The sequence below is a fragment of the Odontesthes bonariensis genome, chromosome 2 (genome assembly GCF_027942865.1).
Source record: "Odontesthes bonariensis isolate fOdoBon6 chromosome 2, fOdoBon6.hap1, whole genome shotgun sequence".
Lineage (NCBI taxonomy): Eukaryota > Metazoa > Chordata > Actinopteri > Atheriniformes > Atherinopsidae > Odontesthes > Odontesthes bonariensis.
Window position 1 is genome coordinate 13332241 of NC_134507.1, and position 19034 is coordinate 13351274.

The window sequence follows — 19034 nt, forward strand, 5'->3', positions numbered from 1 at the left end:
ATCACTGTTATAGACTCATACAGACAATACATCGTTAGATACAACATACATATCTGTTCACACATGATTTTTAAAATCCACAAAGGTGAGCTGGTCTAAGACAGAGTCCAATAAGTCTTCCAAATAACCAGCTGTACTACTACTATTGCTTTGACCGAATTAACAGTATCAATACAAACATATTTCCACGGTACTTACAAAGGGATTGAGGCTAACTAAAGATTGTGGAGATCTGCAGCTATTAGAGAGAAAATATTAATAACAACACAATAATTAAGTCAGACTCAACAAACACCAGTGTCTACAGATCCCCTGTTGTCTTTATGATCATTCCGATCAATGCAAAGAGAAACAGCTCTAAAGGTCAAGTGGGCCTAGAATCGGTGGTTCGTCGTCCTCATCTGCTAAACTGTAATCTGTAAGTGAGGAAAGCAGGCTGCCCGCTGAGCTGAAGACGACTTTCAGCTCAAAGTTAATATCATGTCTGTAGAACACCAGAGAGAAATTTCATATCAGATACTCCCATTATTATACTCCTGACAGCGTTGACACATTTGACATTGCTTTGTAAGGCCTGGATGAAGCATTAAGTTCCTTATTAAATATCATTTCACAATAGAGCCTCTTTAAGACAGAGTCTGCAGTTCATTTCTCCAGCATAAAAAGCTCCCATTGACTTCATCCTTAGCCTAGATGTTAATGGACGGTCTACTGCCGTCTTTTCCATAAGCACTTCAAAAAGAAAGGGTAGTTTAACTTTACATGATTTACTACAGATAAAACCTTGTTTTAGATGGTTGGCTTGGAAAGTTGCCGTAAAACAAGGGCTGCTAAGATGTAGAAACCCTTCCAAAGAGGCTCTGTGCTTAAACCACTGCAGAGAGGAGCCCAATTAAAGAAAGTGATGCTTTCTTGGTGTTTATTCTGGTGGTGCCCTGTGATGCAGGGAGCATGATCTGAGGAAAAACAGTAGCTTTAGTCGACAATAAAGCAGAGAAATCCCAGTCCGCAGGCAGGGTTCAGCACCATGAACAGTGACATAAAAAAGAAAAGCTTTGCTTCCGTCCAGGTCACTGGGAATGGGAACTTTGGAAACTAATAGACGCTCTCAAGCCACAATATGGGATGCCTGGCTCAGTCGACTGTTCGGTCGAGAGGTGTGAGTAGGAGCGTGACAGTCGCTAAACTTGATCAAATATGAAAGGGGGTCTTCCAAACATTTAGTCACTGTGTCAAAACAACATTGCACTGTACTTACTGAATAACGCTGACATTTCTGACAACGTTTGATCTTTTTTTTTTTCTTTTCTTCTGTGTTTTGCAGCACACTTTATTCATAGTAGACCTGATAATTATTTAAATGTTTATCTAATTAGGGACTAAAGCAAGGTCTTGAGTTTTTGTGAGTTCTGACAACTTTAGTACAAAAGGTTAGAAGACTAAACCGGTGTACAGGCGAAAAGATGTCACCTACATAATGCGACCGACCAGACGCTGCATGAATCTTAATAAAAAATAAATAGAAATCAGTAGACTATGATTTTTCAGAACAACTTTTCTCGCTATTCTCAACTAAAACCAAAAGTGGAGAAAGGCTATGTTTTAGGATCTTGTCAGTAGAAGATAATAGTCCAGTTCTATCTTTTGCGAGCACCAAATTCCCCCATGTCTTGGTGCGAACAAGTGAGATGGTGTGCGAGCAGCTGGTTTGCGCCCAGAAAGAACCTCCTTGATTTCTCATCAGCACCACAGTCCCAGAATATGGCCAATAATGTTGCTGAGGGGCGGGGAGGAGCGCGGTCTGCAGACCCTGTAAGTCTGAGAGTCTGGCGGGGTGCCGAGGAGAGGCAGCAGGAAGCGGTGGCTGAGATGGGCTCACACCTCTGAATCACAGTTCATCCTCCGGTCAGGTATTTTGGAGCACAGGGTTTTTCCGAGGTTTTTTTTTTTTTGGTTGGTGCCGTTGCTCCTTGAGGACCAGTTGACAGCAGCGTCCAAAAAACGCAGGAGCGGGAAGATTTATAGTTGCATTCCGACGCTCAGCACTCCTCTCGTCTCACCTGCACGGCCGGTAAAGAGGTTCGCTGCGATCATAATGGATCCAGATAAGCGCTTACCTGAATTGGTGGCCGAGAAAAACAGCTTGGACCCCTCCTTTTCGCATGCGGCGCGCCTGCTTGAAGAAGGTAGGTCAGGTATTTCCTTTAATCTAATTTACTTTGAACCTTGCCCACATGCATGATAGGCACATTCACCGCGTTTCTTTCTTCTGACGGAAGCGTTGCATTGCGTTTTGTGGAGGTATGTGAGCATGTGTCAAAACACCCCCCCTTGATTTTCAACGCTTAGCCTTCTGGATGGCAGTGTTGCTGTTTACTTCTCTTCGGCCCCAGTGCAAAACTTTGTGAAAGTAAAGTGTGTGTAAAGTCCTCACCTCTGACTCTAAACCACTGCTCTTCAAGGTCAGGCACTGGAAGCAACAAAATGAGCTGAAAAAGCTCCAGAGCAGTTCTGCCTGGCTGCGGTATAGAAACACAGCGACAGGACTAATCACCTTAATTGCATGATGGATTAGATTTAAGATGTGTTGATCATTCTCTGAAAAATGCAGGGCACTGCCAGCTGTTCTCTGTTCTGCATGTGGACAGGGTTTTTGTAAACTCTGTGATTGTGAAGTTTGTGTGTCTTCGTAGTAATTTGTTTGTCAGAGCAAGACAAACTACAAGGGATGATGGATGTAGGATGGCCCAGAGGGGCAAAACAGAACAGCACAAGCAAAAACACAGCAAAATGTAAGAAAATAAGGCCCTCAAATAAAGATTGCTGCACGCTCAACAACGAAACAGAAAACACCGCAACATTACAGGAAGCACAGCGAGAACGTTTTAGAAAACACAAAAAAGCAAATAATATATATTTTTAAATAAAAAGATATGTTTAAAAAAGCAAAATTTTGCTAAGTTTTTACATTTTGTTTGTTTTGGGAGTTTTCGAAAATGTCTTTTGAGTCTGCTGCACGATGCTGCGTGTTAGCACCGTTGCCTTCCAGCAAACCAAAAGTTTGGTTCAAATCCCGGCTGGGGCCTTGGTCTTTGTGGACTTTGCGTGTGCTCCTCGTGCGTGCCTGAGTTCTCTCCAGGTACTTCGGCTTCCTCCCACCATCCAAAAAACATGCATGCGAGGTTGATTCGTTATTCTAAGTGCAGACCAACTCTTCTTAACTGTGTGTCCGTCTGTTGGACACAATAAATGTCATCAAGGTAACAGAAAGTCATGTTGAGACAGATGATAGACTCACTTTCCTGCTGTTGCTATTTGTCCAACACGATGCAATCGAATTCAGTGTACAGCTTATAAAGCATGTACTCATATTTCATGTAACCATGGTCTCATGCACATGTTAAGAATATTTCACTTTCTAGAAACTCATCCTTCAAAGCAAATACAAGATCCCTGCAAGGCTATTTTGCTTTAGAGATGTTCCTTTCTGCTGTGCAGAGAGGAAGAAGTCTGTTTACTGAATGTACATGCTAGGTGGAGGAGGTATAATCATAAGTTAGAGTGATGTGCTATTGTGGTGTATAGATGGACTTTTCATCACTTTCAAACATGCTCCGGGTGTTTTCTTCAAACAAACAAGCAAACATATGTAAAAGTAAAGTATTTTGTAAACTTCATCATCATTTAATTCTAAAGACAGCAGATTTAGATAGTAATTAGCTCAGTTTTTTGTGAAAAACGTCAAAGCCGGACTGTTCTTAGATTAATGCGCTGTAACTAGACAGGATGTTTGTGCTCTGGTGCTCTGCCCCCTTGAGCTTTCTTGTTGAAATGTGTTGATGAGACACCTGACAGTACCGCTTTGTCCCTAACTGGGCTCATCTGTCACACAGTTCACTTTGCCAGATTTACTCGAGGCTGACTCACATAGCCAGAATACAAATGAGAAAACATGTCAATTAGCACATTAAAAGGGTGCTATGCATGTGCTCACCTACTGACACTTTTTCCATTTATATATTCAGTTTACGCAATTCTTTGCGAACCAGTCATGGATATACTTGAACTTCACACACTCATTATTAACAGTGTCCAGTGCAGTGTACAGTACAATACAAATTGATGCATACTTATACGACACACTGTGGTACATTGCATTGAAGTGGTAGTGTAGTAGCATGTAATTAGCTGAAAATAATCCTGTTTGCAAGGTAAGCACAGAAACCTCAGTGTCCCTACATCAACTCTGAAAAGGTTGGAAAATGCAGGCTGCATGGGAACTAATGGCCATGATTTACACTGTCACAGAGCTCTTTTGACAGCCTTTGTGCTTATGAAAACTGCAGAATAATGCGTATATGTGGACACCAAGGTAAACTCCATTCACAGATTTAAAGATTCACAGCTATCTATCTGTGAATAGACATGTATATTATCCTATATTATTCAGATCACACTCCAGAAACTGCATGACATGGATTTAATATTTTCTCAGTTTACATCTCCATATTTATGAAATTAATTATTTACTGTCTGTGAATAAATGATGTCCCCTCCAAAATCTTTTGTCTTTCTTGGAGCAGCTTTAAACCATCTTGAGATGAAGCTCTTTTAATATCTAGTTGTAAAATAAGGCTTGGTGCGGACAATTATTTTTTTTAGAACACACCGCAAGCCTATTGTATTATTTGGTATCCAAAGTAAAAATGGAGTAAAAAATGGAGTACAAGGAAGTATAAGAAAAATACATACTCCGATATCTATTTGAAAACTTTCTACAATATATAGTGAATACCGCTATCAGTCGCCCCCAACGCTGTTCAGTCTTGGAGAGAAAGTCAGTGCATGTCAGTGTAGCATGAGGCTAATGACTGCTCAGACTGACAGATAAAAGTCATCTCTCTGCTGTGCTTTCAGTTTGCTCTGACTAAAGAACAGTGTAGTTGTTTTAATAGTGGGTGGAAGTCAGAAACAAGAAAGGCAAGCTTTAAATAGGTCCCATAGATTGTTTTTTTTTGCAAGACTCGCCCACGTGCCATGAATGAAAACCGACGGGGATTCCTAATAAGCAGAAAGGGAGGCAGAAAGGATGATGGACAAAAAGAAAAGCGTGGGCCATTGAGGAAAACACTAGAAGTGTGTGTGTGTTAGTCTGCAAAGTGCTCTTATATTCAGTGCTTTTTTTCAATTACAAGATCTACTTTACGCTGCCCAAAACCATTTTGGCATGGTCTGTAATATCGCAAAGGCCATTTTCAAGTACATCTTGGCAGAGTCACAGTGCATATGATAGATAAATTGATAGATATGGAGGAGAATATCACAAGAAAATTCTTACATCTGTTGAGTGTTTTAACTTAATCTTCTAGGACATTTTTTTTTAACACTCCTTAATAGTGATTAAGTAATATATTTGCAGTACAGTTTGAATAACTTGTGCTGTGTTTTATTCTAGGTTGAAATACTAGCTTTTTGCGAGCTCAAAATACTCCAGCCCACATCATATCAAGTTTATTCATTCACCCTGTTCATTTTCACCTTCAATATAGCAGTTCTTATTAGTGTTTGAACACTCAAGGTTTAAATCCAAGTCCAAAGCTGCACTTACTTGTACTTACACATCACAGTTTTGGTCAGTGTCTGTTTGAATCCATTGTATTTGTAAAAGTAATTTCTGTAAAATACTCCAGGCTGATATTAATGCTTTATGAAGGACATGTCAAAAATATGCTCAAACATTTTGAGTAATGGCTGCCAAGCCTGAACTGATATGATTCAGACAGCACATGAGCCTGTGCAATTCACTCTTACGCTATATACAGTCTCAGTCAACCTGCAATGGAGAGCATCAGTTCAGATGCTGGCAGACAACAGAGTAGAGCTGCTAGACACAGAGAAACTCACCATTCAACTGAAGAAGAGATTGTCTCAATGAGGAAACACAACCAACCCAATTCCCATTCACTGTGTAGTTTAAGATATACCAAATGTAAAAGTTATAACCTCTTGCGTTCAAATGGCCAACACACAGGTGGATCCATCCATCCATCCATTTTCTCTACCCGCTTAATCCGTCGGTCGGGTCGTGGGGGGGGGACTGGAGCCTATCCCAGCGGTCTTCGGGCGAGAGGCGGGGTACACCCTGGACAGGCCGCCAGTCACAAAGGTGGATATTTGTACAAAAATAGTAAATTTGTCCCTAACGAGGAGCTTTCGATAGCTTTTATCTGAATGGCATACATAATTTTTTTCTTTCTTTTAAAAAAAAAATGTTTATAAATCCAAAATTCTCTAACATCCAGATTCTGTGACACTGCAGAGAGCCAGTTATTGAAATACCTGCGCATGCCACAGGAATGTCACGCAGCTTCACAATTTCATAGGCTGACAAACTATTCTGGTTGAAGTAGATTCTCTTATGAAAAATTGATTTGGCATGGAAACAAAAGACTGAGTGGGGAAATGGATGAATATTTTGGCAGTCTGCATGAAAGATGTTTGGGAAGCAGGTGCAAAAGTGCACAAGAGATTATACAGGTTAAATGATATCATCACACGTTGATAAGGTCCCTCCTTTCTTTGGGGGAGTGTATGTTAGTGAAACCATTTCGGGTTAAAGTTATCAAGGGACCCCGAGTCACTGGTATGGTGTGTTTTGTTTTTATTCTGTAATACAGTAAGTGGACAAAAAGAAAGAAGGGCCTTTGGTGCAACCACCTGTGTGATAATATCCGTGCTATCTTTTGATCAGCAAGGTAATCCAAAAACTGATTGTCTAAATTTCGTGTAACTTAGGTGGAGAGGTGGCGCATGAGGGACGCTAAGAAAAGGTTGAATCCCTTCAAAAATTATTCAAGATTGGGCCTTGTCGGAGAACTGCACTCTTAAGGTGCCTGTACAGCTCTTTATGTTGCTGGCTTTATGTTTGGACATGTCATGCTGAGGTACTAATTTAGTGCCAGTCATACGACTCAATGATGATTTTGCGTAATTGATCAGTTTCCGAGCATCTAAAGCACAGACAGTTTTACTTTACCTTGACTCATTTTCTTTTTGACTTCTTTTTTAATTGATTTGCATGCCATTTCGTCCATGAAGTCTGGAAATGAAGACTTTGACTTGACACTCTTGTTCATAAACTGTTGTTCACATCTTCTGTGTATCCATTATGCCTGCTCAGTATCCAGCAATGACCCAGCTTGTAGTGACAGATAAATGGCAGCCCATGCGGTGTGACCTATCAAAAGAATGCAAAAATTACATCTCAGGAAAGAGAGACATTGAATCACATTTTTACACATTAAGCCGACACGCTGAGTGACTTTCAATGAGTGCATGGGTCGAATAAGATTAAATTCCAAGGTCACAGGCATTTCAAGCAACAGAAACAAGTGGATGAGCCAAAGCTGCAGCACTCAGACAATAGATATTAGATAACAGATTATATTACTGACAGTACCTCTTGAATTTTCACATATAAAAGGAAAGTTCTAGATAAAGAAAAAGGAGACAGACAGTAGCACAGATTTAAAATCAAATTTGGTTCAAATTTCAGTTTGAATTTATGTCATTTTAATGCATGTTTGATCCTTTAGAACACAAGGGTTTCACAAGTAAACCAGCAACCACAACTAAAAATGTAGAAATGTTTTGGTGTTCAGTTTTTAATCTTCAAACAGCCTAGCCAGCCCCTCAATACACGTTTTCATCAAATATACCAATAACTGTCCCATCAGACAAGGAAATAAAATGCTGCCAGCAGCTGAAAAAGGGAATAAGATTAGGCATTAATTATCTGTTAATCAGTTAAAGTTTTGATACCCTGCTCACCCCAATCATAACTCTTTCCTTGATGAATTAATAAATAAACTAATCCGATAAGTAATTAATTAAGGGGTTGTGGCTCTCACATTTCTTTCGGAAAGTCTTTTTCTCGATTTCCTTCAGAGCATTCAGGAAAACTAGTTGAAAACGAGGCATGATTGGACTTGCAATGCTTCTACACACTATATCCTTTCACAACATCAATGCATTCGTTGCACAGTAAACATACCAGTTTACTACTTCTTGCTGTTGGCTATGTGCACACATTCAAATCAGTGCATTTACTTTCAGCAGATCTTTACGATCTCTTTTCCAGCGTTTTGCGCACAAAAGGGGACATTCTGAAGCTTGCGTGTCTGAGTGCTTTACCTTGCTTTTTAGCCTAGAAGGCAGCTTTCCCATGTGTACAGATCAAGCCAATGGGGGATTCAGCAAATTGCTCTTGGGGTTGCCCACCTTACCTCGCTCTGTTGCTGTGGCTGCTAAGAGATCATGTATATTTTAGATGCAGACTCCTTCTAGCTTAATATGAAAATCAATACCTCAAGGTATCTCAGATATATATATATATATATATATAAAGTTGAATAGGCCTGGTGCACAACAACTGGGTCCTACTGTCAACAGGAATTTCCTTCATTTTGTCTTTTATGTTTGTTTCCTTTGCTAGGCAATTTTTTTCTATTTCAGATGACTTTGTATGAATTGGACATATTTTGATTTTAATCCATTTGTTTTGAATGTCATTTATTGGTTTTTCAAATGTTCCTCAGGAAACTTCCATTCTAATATTTAGAATTTTTGGCACTCATCTTCTCCCACAAAAGTCCAAACCACTTCGTCAAGATTTTAGTCAAGAATGTAAATATCAGGAAAAAGTTAATAGAAGAATAAATCAATCAATCATATCCACCATATAACATGATATACTATAGGCAGTATACATATAACAATAGAAGATGATCACATGAATGCAAAGTTTTTCATTCTCTTCAGGCCATAACTATGCATTAAAATAATGACGATTTTTTAAACTTGAAAGATTAAAATGTGCATTTTCTTGATTTCAATATGCAAATTGTGTGGAAAAGTAATTATTTTTTTCACTTTACTTTCCTGCAGTGTGCTTTCAGGAGAGAATTTGAAGATGGTAGTATAATTACTTTGAAGATTTAAATCTTGTGCCCCCTGTCAGCTACTGTATTGCCTCAGCACAGCTCAGATAAAAACACCTAAACAGCCTGGGGCCAAACAGAGGGGCTTATTTCCAGCCTCCATGTATTTCTATTCATCACTCCAGAGACAAAAGGGCCAAAGCTAATTGTATATCTCATAGTTCACTCTCCCCACCAGGTCCTCTCTACTAGGCTGAGTGCTATTGCTAGATCTTTTTACTATGTCTGATGTGAATGGGCAATCAGTTATTGGAGAGTAATTGCACTGATTACTTTTTGCGGCCAGTGTGAAGTCATTATTGTAGATATATTGTTCAATAGCTGGAAGAAATCAGCGAATAATCTAACCTTTTAAAGTGAGCACTCAACAAAGCTTTTGCTTTTTGGCCTCTGACTGAAGCTGGTGCAGCTGTTCACAGCGCAAAATACAAGATAATAATGATTTTATTCAGTGTTGATTGGTTTTCTTTGTATCAACAAACCATTTTTGACTATTTGGATATCATCAAAGGGTAAAGTGAACTGATTTATTAACCAAACCGCTGCCAGGACAAGTAAAATGCAGAAGCCCATTCACCAGCTACAAACCTTGAAGATGGGAGTGAGTTCAAACGTGTTCTTTAGTGCTTGTCCATCAGTTTTACTGGTTATTCAAGGTTTTTAGTCTTTCCGCAAGCTTTGCAAACTAAAAGGTGAACAGTCAAAAAGAAAAAAAAAAGGAAGAAAGAGGATGCTTACTGTATGCAATATTTGTCTGCACAAAGCGCATGTCAGAGTCCAGGGCAATCCTGAGTTTGCTCGACTGGGTGGGATGATATGCATCTTCATGCTCTGTTTTATCTCATCAAATCCCTGTGTGGCATGACAGTGCAGCAGTGTGGAGATTAATCAGACCTATGTCGGAAGAAATGAATGCTGATTGGATTCATTAAGGTGTCTCATTTTATCATTGTATGGCTGTTTTCTCTGGGTGCTCATTTCTCTGTCGACCCATCAGAAAACAACACCAACAGAGCCCTACAGCAGAGACACAAGAGACAATATGATATCACCAGAATCATCTTGTACTTGCAAGCACACACATTTTATAAAGGGGCTCTCGCTCGACAGCAGAACAAACTGGGTGCTTTAGTAGTATGGACGTCATGGTAAACAAGCAACTGGAATCCAATAAAGCTACAATGGGAGGATAAACAGCCGAGCAGTAGACATCCCATCTACAGCAAATAATGTAGCTCCCATTTCTATTCTTTTTGTGTTGCTGAGCTACACATATACGACTTTGTAAAGATAATAGCTCAAGCACAGAAGGGGGCTTCTGTATGTGCTATTTTCCTTTCAGCAAAACTAAACAAGAGCTTTCAAAGAAGCAAGGACAAGCTGGGAAAGATAATCAGTTCAATGCAGTCCATGACAACAAGTGTTCCCTGTCATATTGTCAGCAAATTGATTTCTTTTGCAAAAATATCATGCTTTTGATTTTTTTTAGAGGTGATGCGAGTTTACTGCATTTAGCACAGTATTAAAGAAGGAATTCTTATCATTTATTCTTGGTAATTATTTATGACAAATCTTACAAAATCTGAAGCCTGAATGTCATACAAAAAGAAGTGCAAATTTAACAATGGATACAGTTCTATATGCATTACCTGCCATCCTCACAGTCTCCGGGATACATGTACTTGAAACGGTTCCTGTCTCTTTTGATGCTCTGTGTCACTGCATACAGGCCAAAGCCGGCAAATTTAACCTTAATCCATGGCGGGCTGACTGAGCAAATTCTCTTTCTCAGCAAAACCTTGTCTCTCAACTCTACTACAGTTGCACACGTTTATCTGGTACCTGCTCAGTTAAACCACAATTCTTTTCAGTCTTGGCTGCTGAGCAGCTCCACTGATGCAGTCTGGGCAAAGCAACAGACGGGATCCACAGCACCAGAATGGCCACAGAGAGTGTTTTACTCATTCAGTTCCCCAAATGAGTATTTTTTTTATTTTTTTTATTTATCCAGCATGAGGGCTGAAACCAGTGACCTTCAAAGCACATTCCCACTTCTTTGATCTCGGGGCTCCTGCTGCTTCCTTCCACATATTTGACAAAGATGATAGCAATAGCAGTGTGCGCGTTTCTCTGTTGTAAGATTTTCCTCCTTTTCTCTCTCTCTTTCTCTCACACACTGTCAACTGATGAGTTCATTAACAGAATAAATTGTGTTCTGCTTTAAAAAAAAAAAACTGTCATTGTGGCCAAATTAAACATTGTTACTGTCGTCGAATTAATTTAGTCTCAAAAGTGCAGACGTTCTGGAGTCTCTGATGATTCAAGAACCAAATTTTTGCTGGTGCTCCACAATGACCACCTAATGAGCTCTATTTGATGGTATGAATGTGAAATGTGCATGAAAATGGTCAAACAATGCCTTGTTGACCCATCTATACTGCCATGTCTCTTTAGGTTGTGGACTTTGCACCCGTACTGTACTGGTACTGCATCATCACACAACTTCTCTAGAGAGCTTTGTTACTTAAACACAGTGTTGTTTTGGTGCATTTGTTGAAGTGAGTGGTGCTTTCATTCTTCCCTGGAGTACCATCCTGTCGACAGCTATTCTTGTGACTCTGAGGGTGCATTATACACAGAGAGGGCTTTAAATTGAATGCTTTGTTTTTGTGTTAACATGCCCACTCTCGGCTAAATAGAACTGAAGTTGATGGGAATGTCAGAGTGTTGGATGAAGTAATGTCTTTATCAAATGATGCAGACACAGGAAAGTGTATCATATTTAATGCTTTCCCTTTTCCGCTGAAAACAAACAACAACTGAACTACTGAGCCCCACAGCTAATGAAGCTTAAATCCCCCTGTCCCGTTTATCTGTATATGCTATATTTAGATTTTAGGACTTGATACTATAGAGTACAGTTTTGCTGTTCGTGAAGCAAAGCTAGTTCAAAGAGCGGCTGTGTTTGCACATTACAGACTGTGTTTGATTATTTCTCTGGGCAAAGGGTTGTTTTTTAAAAGGCCACATTTTGTAAGCTCCAGCTATCTGGGGACACTTGTTTTGTGCAAAGTGTCACATAAGGAGATGTGAATCAGCTCGGCTGATGGGAATTAAAGGTTAGAGGGGTCTTCCAGTCTGTTTACCTGTGATTTCAACAAGAGGTTTCAGGCACAGTCTGTTCCCAGTGGCAAACAGTAGCAGTCTGGGCATTGCCTGCCTCACTGGCCTTACATAGTACAGTCCTTTCTCAGCCTCACGTGAAAACACTTTGAATCTTCTATCAGTCAAAAGTTTGGACACTCCAACAAATTATTTTTGAATAAGCAGATGTGTCCAAACTTTCGGTGCTCCTGGTCAAATTTTCTGTTATTGTTAAAGTTCAGGATGATTTCCAAAAAGGTACGTGAAGTTAAAGATGATAAATTGCACTATGAAGACTAACAAATTAACAAAAAAATGAGAATGGCTCAAAGCAAGATCTGGGGCGCTCTTCATGTTCAGTTCTAATAAACGCCCTCTATAGCGAGGATCACAATTTATAAATGCTTTTTGCTACCTGCTAAGAGAAACCATTTCAAATTGTGGAGCTTTTTGCCCATTCTTGATGTAAAGGGCTTACGTTTCTAGGGGATTATTGAGCCTGCATGCACTGGGCTGTTTAAGTCTGTCCAAAGATTTTCAGATATTTAGGTTGGGGGGCTTTGAAGGTCATGGCAAAATCCTAAACTGGCATCTTGAGATGCAGCATAGAGGATTACGAGGTGCATTTAGGATCATCATCCTGTAGAAATCATTATCTTTTCATTGTTTATATTTTAATCAGTTATGTTTACTTGAAGAATTTGTATTTACTTTAAGTGAATGCAATTTTCCCTCTCCCAGTGACAGACTATCTGTGCCACTGGCTGCAGTACAAGCCCAAAACTATGATCAGTTCAGCGCAGTGCTTTTACAGCTGGAGAGAGCCTCCGTCCAAGAAATTCAGCACTACTTATTTCTTCAAGTTTACCTTCGAAGGCAAAAAGCTATTTTAGAACTTCATCAGTCTACAGGATTTGCACCGGGTACAATACATCAGGCTTATTCGGAACTTCTATTTCAGATTTTTTTTTTGGGGGAGGATACAAGAAAAATATTCTTTAGGAGAGTGAGAGTCATATTTCTGTATTTGATGTGTGCAACAGTGCGCCACTGCTACAGTCTGCTGAATCTTCCTGACGAACAGGGATTTAGATTTGTCTTTAAGAGCACTAAGAGTTATTCTAAGAAAGTTTAATTCGTCTTCCAGAGCCCAACTTGACCTCTTCTATTCCTGTGAACTGTAATTTTCTAATCACTTTCAGAGGAAACAGCCACCTGAAAACCCTTGGGCATCATTTTTATAACCCTCTCCTTTTTTTGTGAGCATCAATTATTGTAATTTTCAAAGTGCTAGGCAGCTTCTTAAAAAAGCCAATGACTGCTGATTGTTAGGACAAGGTTTAAGGAGTATTTAAAAAACTTTCCAATTTACATTACCTGCCCTTTCCTGATGCTGATTGCAAGCAGTAACCCTAACAAGTTAATCAAGACGCAAGACCTTAATGCATGAAACGTTTTCACGGTGCTCATTTCCTTTTTTTTTGTCATAAAAAATACGTATAAAATACTCCACTATTCTAGCTTGAAACATTTAAAAGAACTTTTAGTTTTTAACCTATTGCACTATTGCATGTTGGGAATCACTTCATCATCTGCCTAAACTAATCACAGCACCACACAAGGGGATTTTCAGCAGCGGTGCCAGACTTTGGCATATCTTTTAGCCTGAGCTTCAATTTTGAAAAAAAAACGTGTTGCTTCGGTGGAAGTTGTTTCAGAGAAAGTGCAAAGAAACGGAGACGATGATTATGATATAATTTGAATAATCTTACCTGGGCAATCGAGCATTCAGAGAGAAAGAAAGTCTTTTTTAGCCGTTGGAGTTTGGTCTTTGATTTTTCCAGATAAGAGCAAAAAAAAGCAAGCTTATTTGTTACAAATGCAAAACTTAACTCACCACTACTTGGGAAAACTTGCTATTAGAAGCTTTTCTGAGTGAATACAAGCTCCAAAACATTTTACATTGATTTTGAGGATATCAAAGAGAATTCAGTGACTTAGGAGGACTTATTTCTCTTCATAGTCAACTCCCTTCCCAAGTTGCTTGGCTATTCAATTTACAGCAGAAGAAACATAGATTGACGGATCAATTTTAATTCATGTCAACAGAGGATCGTTGATATATGAACAAGAAATAGCTTTCCTTTCCCTTTGAATATGCTCTAAAAGTCAGTATGTAACTCTCTCATCTCACTTTTTACCACAGAGTAACTTGGAACACATTTTTGTATCCTCCAGAAGACATGCAGCATTGGATTGAAACCAATGATTTGCAAAAATTAGCTTCATATGAAATTCCACACACCTAATCACCCCGAATAACTTTTACCATATAATACCCTGCAGAAGATCTGTGGTGTATTGGGATCAGAGAAGTCAGCCCACGAGGGTTCAGATTGTAGTGGCGTGAGGCACAGCAAGCTGAGTGTGACTCCTTCTGCTGTTGCTTGATTGGGTTTACTGGATTATAAGATTACACAGCTTGGCATAACAGGACATAGCAAGAGTCAACAGGACAATCTCACATTGTTAAGTATACAAAGTGAGCATATTAACTACAGTGACAGGAAATAGTTCACAAAATGTACTGTGTGACACAAAGCATGTATACATTTCTCCTGATGTGTCCCCAAGTGAACTTTCCCCAGCCTGCCTTTCATGTTACAGTCGGCTCTGAACAGACCACAAGATGTTGACTAATGTTTTTCATTTCAGTTACAAAGCTCATTTGTCCCATTTGTTTTCCTTTTGTGTTTTCCTGCAGAGATTGAGAAGTATGATGGCGACGAGCTGAGAAAAGATGGTGACACGAAGAAATATCTAGATATTATCAGCAATAAAAATATCAAGCTCTCCGAAAGAGTTCTCATTCCAGTTCAACAGTATCCAAAGGTAAGGTTCACAACAGCCATGTCTTTGTAAGGAAACTGTGAGATACACAATGAGAGCCACATTTAAAAAAAAAAAAAAAAGGATCCATTTCTGTGTGTGATTACAGTGAATTTAGTGGTAAGCTGCTCTATCGAACCTTTTTGTCTGGGCATTCTAGCTTGACTGCACCTGGTCACAAACACGTTGCTGAATTCAAAATCCCTCTGAGCTGTAAACTGGCGTACAGCGAGCTCCCTGGCAGTGTCTGTTTATTTTGATGTAGTCATCAAAACCCAAAGTTTTCAGAAGACTAAAGCACCCAAGGGTACAGTGAAGAACAGTGATCATAAATCACTCTGTGACATAGTGCTCGGTATTCTGAGTTATGCAATGTCAGTACAGACAGAGTCTGAAATGTAGCCTAATGAGGCTGCTCCATCAGGCTGCTGGGCAACAGCACACAGCTGCTTTAGGAAAACTTAAAGGCTTTACATCCACTGCAGTCGAGAAAAGCTAAACGGCTTATGCATTCACACATTCGTGCACCAGGAAATGTATGCTTTTACTTCATGTTCGGTAATTACAACACATTACTGTAAAAGAGTATATTAGATCAAAATGATTAGGCATTCTGTAAATCTTAGCCCACACAGTTGGTAAGTGAATACTTGCTGTTTATTTTGGAAACCTTCACGATTGCCGATTGTTCAGAACTTTTGTGATTAAGATGATAAATTTTTAACCACTACTCTGTCATGTCTTAGTAAACCTTACAGTGAAAGTGTACATGAATAAATGAAAATCAATAAGCCTCTTAATTAATTAATAAACTAACGATCTCTCAAGAGCAGACGTGGTTTCGAAGAATTTTATTTTCCTGTATGTGTGGGCTCAAGTTTAATATTTCTTTACAGTACAGCCCATCTGGAGGATCCAGTATTAGTTTGCTTGACTGGTAAACAAAGAACAAAAAATCACGAAAACATCCTAAGGTTAAGATTACACGGTGAGGCATAACTAAATGTACCTGAATGTAAGAGCAGTTGATTTTTAGCACAAATTTCTATCACTGCTTTTAATTTCCTTATGTACCTTAAACTTGACTGTCAAGCGTGAAGCACTGCTAGTGTCTTCTTTTCATGTTATATTATATTATACTATGTTATATTGGTTAGGAGCAGGCTAGGAACTAACTGGTATAGAGTTCAGCATCATATTTGCTATGTATCAGTATATAATTATACATTGTATAAAACAAATAGTGTAAGAAAGGATGAGCTCCACCTGAACCTGCAGCAACGTTTGAGCAAAGATTCATTATAATGATCCTCCAATATATGTTACATAGCATAGTTTGTGATTTTGATTGAAAACTTTATTTCACAGTAACGTTTTTACCCTGTTTGTAGAGCACGTGTTTTACTGGCGAGTGGCGACAACAAATTATTTCAGTTCAGTTAAATAATTCTTTAAGGGAAATATTATTTTTTGCAGAATAAATTGGGATAGTCGTTGTTTTTTTTGCGATAGAGTAGAAAAAACACGTGGCAAGCTTTTGTAAACGGAGACGTGTGGCTGAAATCTTAATCACCCTGAATGGACGGGGGTGTCGTTCTGTAGCAAGGCAACAACTTAAGTGATGATGTCACACACTGTGTCGGCAGGTTACATAGGTTAACGCTCTCAGGAGACAGCAAAAAAAAAAAAAAAAAAACTCACAGCCATCACTTCAGCATTGCACCGTGGACATCTTGCTATAGGAAAAAATATTAAATATATGTTTACATAGAATAACAAACTAACGAAAAAATCAGATTTTTGGATAAGAATGTTCTCGACCAGCAAACAAACAATGAATTTTAAACAATGAAAGTGATTTTAGGTTGAACGTGAAAGAATGATGAGGTGAGCTGTCTTGTCTCCTCTTTGCTGCTGCACCCTACCTGTTATCTGACTGAAATGCTTTACACTCTGAAACCTTTTTTCCTATGCAAAACCCATAACTACGTCACACTCTCTGACCAAGAAATCTACATTTGTCCGTTTGAACAAACTATGAACGAAACCACTGGGCCCTGTAAATTCCTAAACATGAATTCAGTGCGGGAGGAGAATATTGAAAAGCCCTCCTGCTTTTAAGTGATCTCAGGTTCAATGTACATGATTGTAATTCATGGCTGCTACAATGTCATCGTTTGTCATCGTAGGGGGCAATTACATGGCTCATGAGTGGCCACAGAACGACAACTATTCCAAAGTAACTTTTTGATAGATAGATAGATAGATAGATAGATAGATAGATAGATAGATAGATAAATAGATAGATAGATAGATTTCAAATGGATCTTAGTGGCTGTGTATTCACTAGCGTGCATGCTGAGTAATGTTGTGAGTTTCAGCTATTTACTTTGTGGTATCGTAGCAGTTCCTTTGCAATGAAATATTTATGAGCCGGAGGTTTATTTTGATAGCATCGGTGCCCCTATGGTACAGACAATAAAACTATGTAGCATCACAGAACGGGACTAAACAGGCCTTTCTCTCAGCAGACACTTTGACTGGGAAGCAAAAGCTGTTCTAAACAGATTAATAAGTGCATTCATTATTATTCACAGCACCTGTGCTCTGCCTACTTTGACGTGTTAAAAATGTCCACAGTGAAATCCACCTGCAGCATGTGCCTGTCAGTGTGCCACACAGAGTGATTTCTTCAGCTGTGGGTCTTTCACATTAATCTTTCCTCGGTGACTTTGTCAAATCTGGATTCATGTGGATGATTCCCCTCCAGTAACAATTCAATTATCTTGGATTTAATTACCATGCAGCGAGATGGCAGCTGTAAGCTCGAATAAGCACTGTGAGATGGCTGAGAGAGCAAATCTGTGACATTTTGATGTTTTGCTCTGCCACCAGTGACACACATTCAGAATGAACCCGAATAGCAGACATGTGAAAATAACAGACATGTAAAAGTTCCATTATTAGGGAAAATGAAATAGATTTGTGGTGTTCTCACTTGGAGGCCCCAGATATTGGGTTAAAGATAAAATACATACGTTTTTGAATAGAGACCTTTTTTTATTTGTTAAGTCTAGCATTAACATAAAACTCCATTCAGTCCCACAGATGGATTTATCATAGAAGCAACTGATCTCTCTTCTCTCGTCCAACGTGTAGTTCTCAAAAATGTTAGCCGTTATACTTTTCTGTATCAAAGTGTCCCGTGGGAGCAACTTGATTATGTTCTCGTGAGACACAATGTGTTCTCCATCAGTCTTGTCATTTCCAAGCTCTGTGACGCTTTCTTTTTTTGCTTTTCTCATTGTCTTTGTGAGGCATGCACTTCAAAGAGGTACTTCATGTGGCTAATTATCATTAACTGAAAGTGCATTGTTACCAAGATGTTTGAGGCAGTGACACTGCAGTCTTATGGGCTGCTGACTGTGCAATTAGGTCACGGAAGTTGTTGTTTGACAACTGCACTGTCCCCTCTGGATTGCAGCTTTGCTTACTTTGCAGAGAAGTAACGATTCACTTCACTGTATGAAGCCATTATTCTGATCCTCTTTTTTTTCAATCTTTTTTTTTTATGGAAAACATTTTATATCTCTTTTAGGCGACTCAGTGGTTCTCACAGCTCCACTGGTTTTCATTAACCATCTAATCAGAAATTACCTCACTCTTGGGGAAACTAAGTGAAAGCAGTTAACCATAAGATGGGGAAAAAAAGGAAAAACTTTGTCTTTGACATGATGGGAGAGGAAACTGACCTTTAATTAGGATCACCGGTTTCAAACTGATTTCTATACCCCCATGTGTGTAATGCTACTTCACCTCTACTAACAGACATAAAACAAGCAAATAAAATGTTCAGATTTCCCAATCCCTGTACGTTTATTCTTAGTTTTGTACACAGTATATTTCACAGTAAAATAAAAGAAAAAGTTATCACTCACAGTTAGACATGGCTTTTGAATAGCAAAAGGTGTAACAGTTGGAAAATAAATGGGGCGGAAACAG

The 19034-nt window shown here is 39.1% G+C and overlaps 1 protein-coding gene across 5 annotated transcripts in view; it reads left to right on the plus strand.

The window, feature by feature from the left end:
- Positions 1-1799: 1799 nt before the first annotated feature.
- The window catches only part of khdrbs2 (KH domain containing, RNA binding, signal transduction associated 2), a 73868-nt gene continuing 56633 nt past the window's right edge, over positions 1800-19034 (plus strand). For all 5 annotated transcript variants that reach the window (XR_012770609.1, XR_012770607.1, XR_012770608.1 and 2 more), the window contains exons 1-2: positions 1800-2186; positions 14908-15035. Coding sequence is in view for 2 of the 5 variants with exons in the window: in XM_075477903.1 (XP_075334018.1) it covers positions 2096-2186; positions 14908-15035 (219 nt within the window). In the remaining 3 variants the exon portion in view is untranslated. The remainder of the gene's footprint in view (positions 2187-14907; positions 15036-19034) is intronic.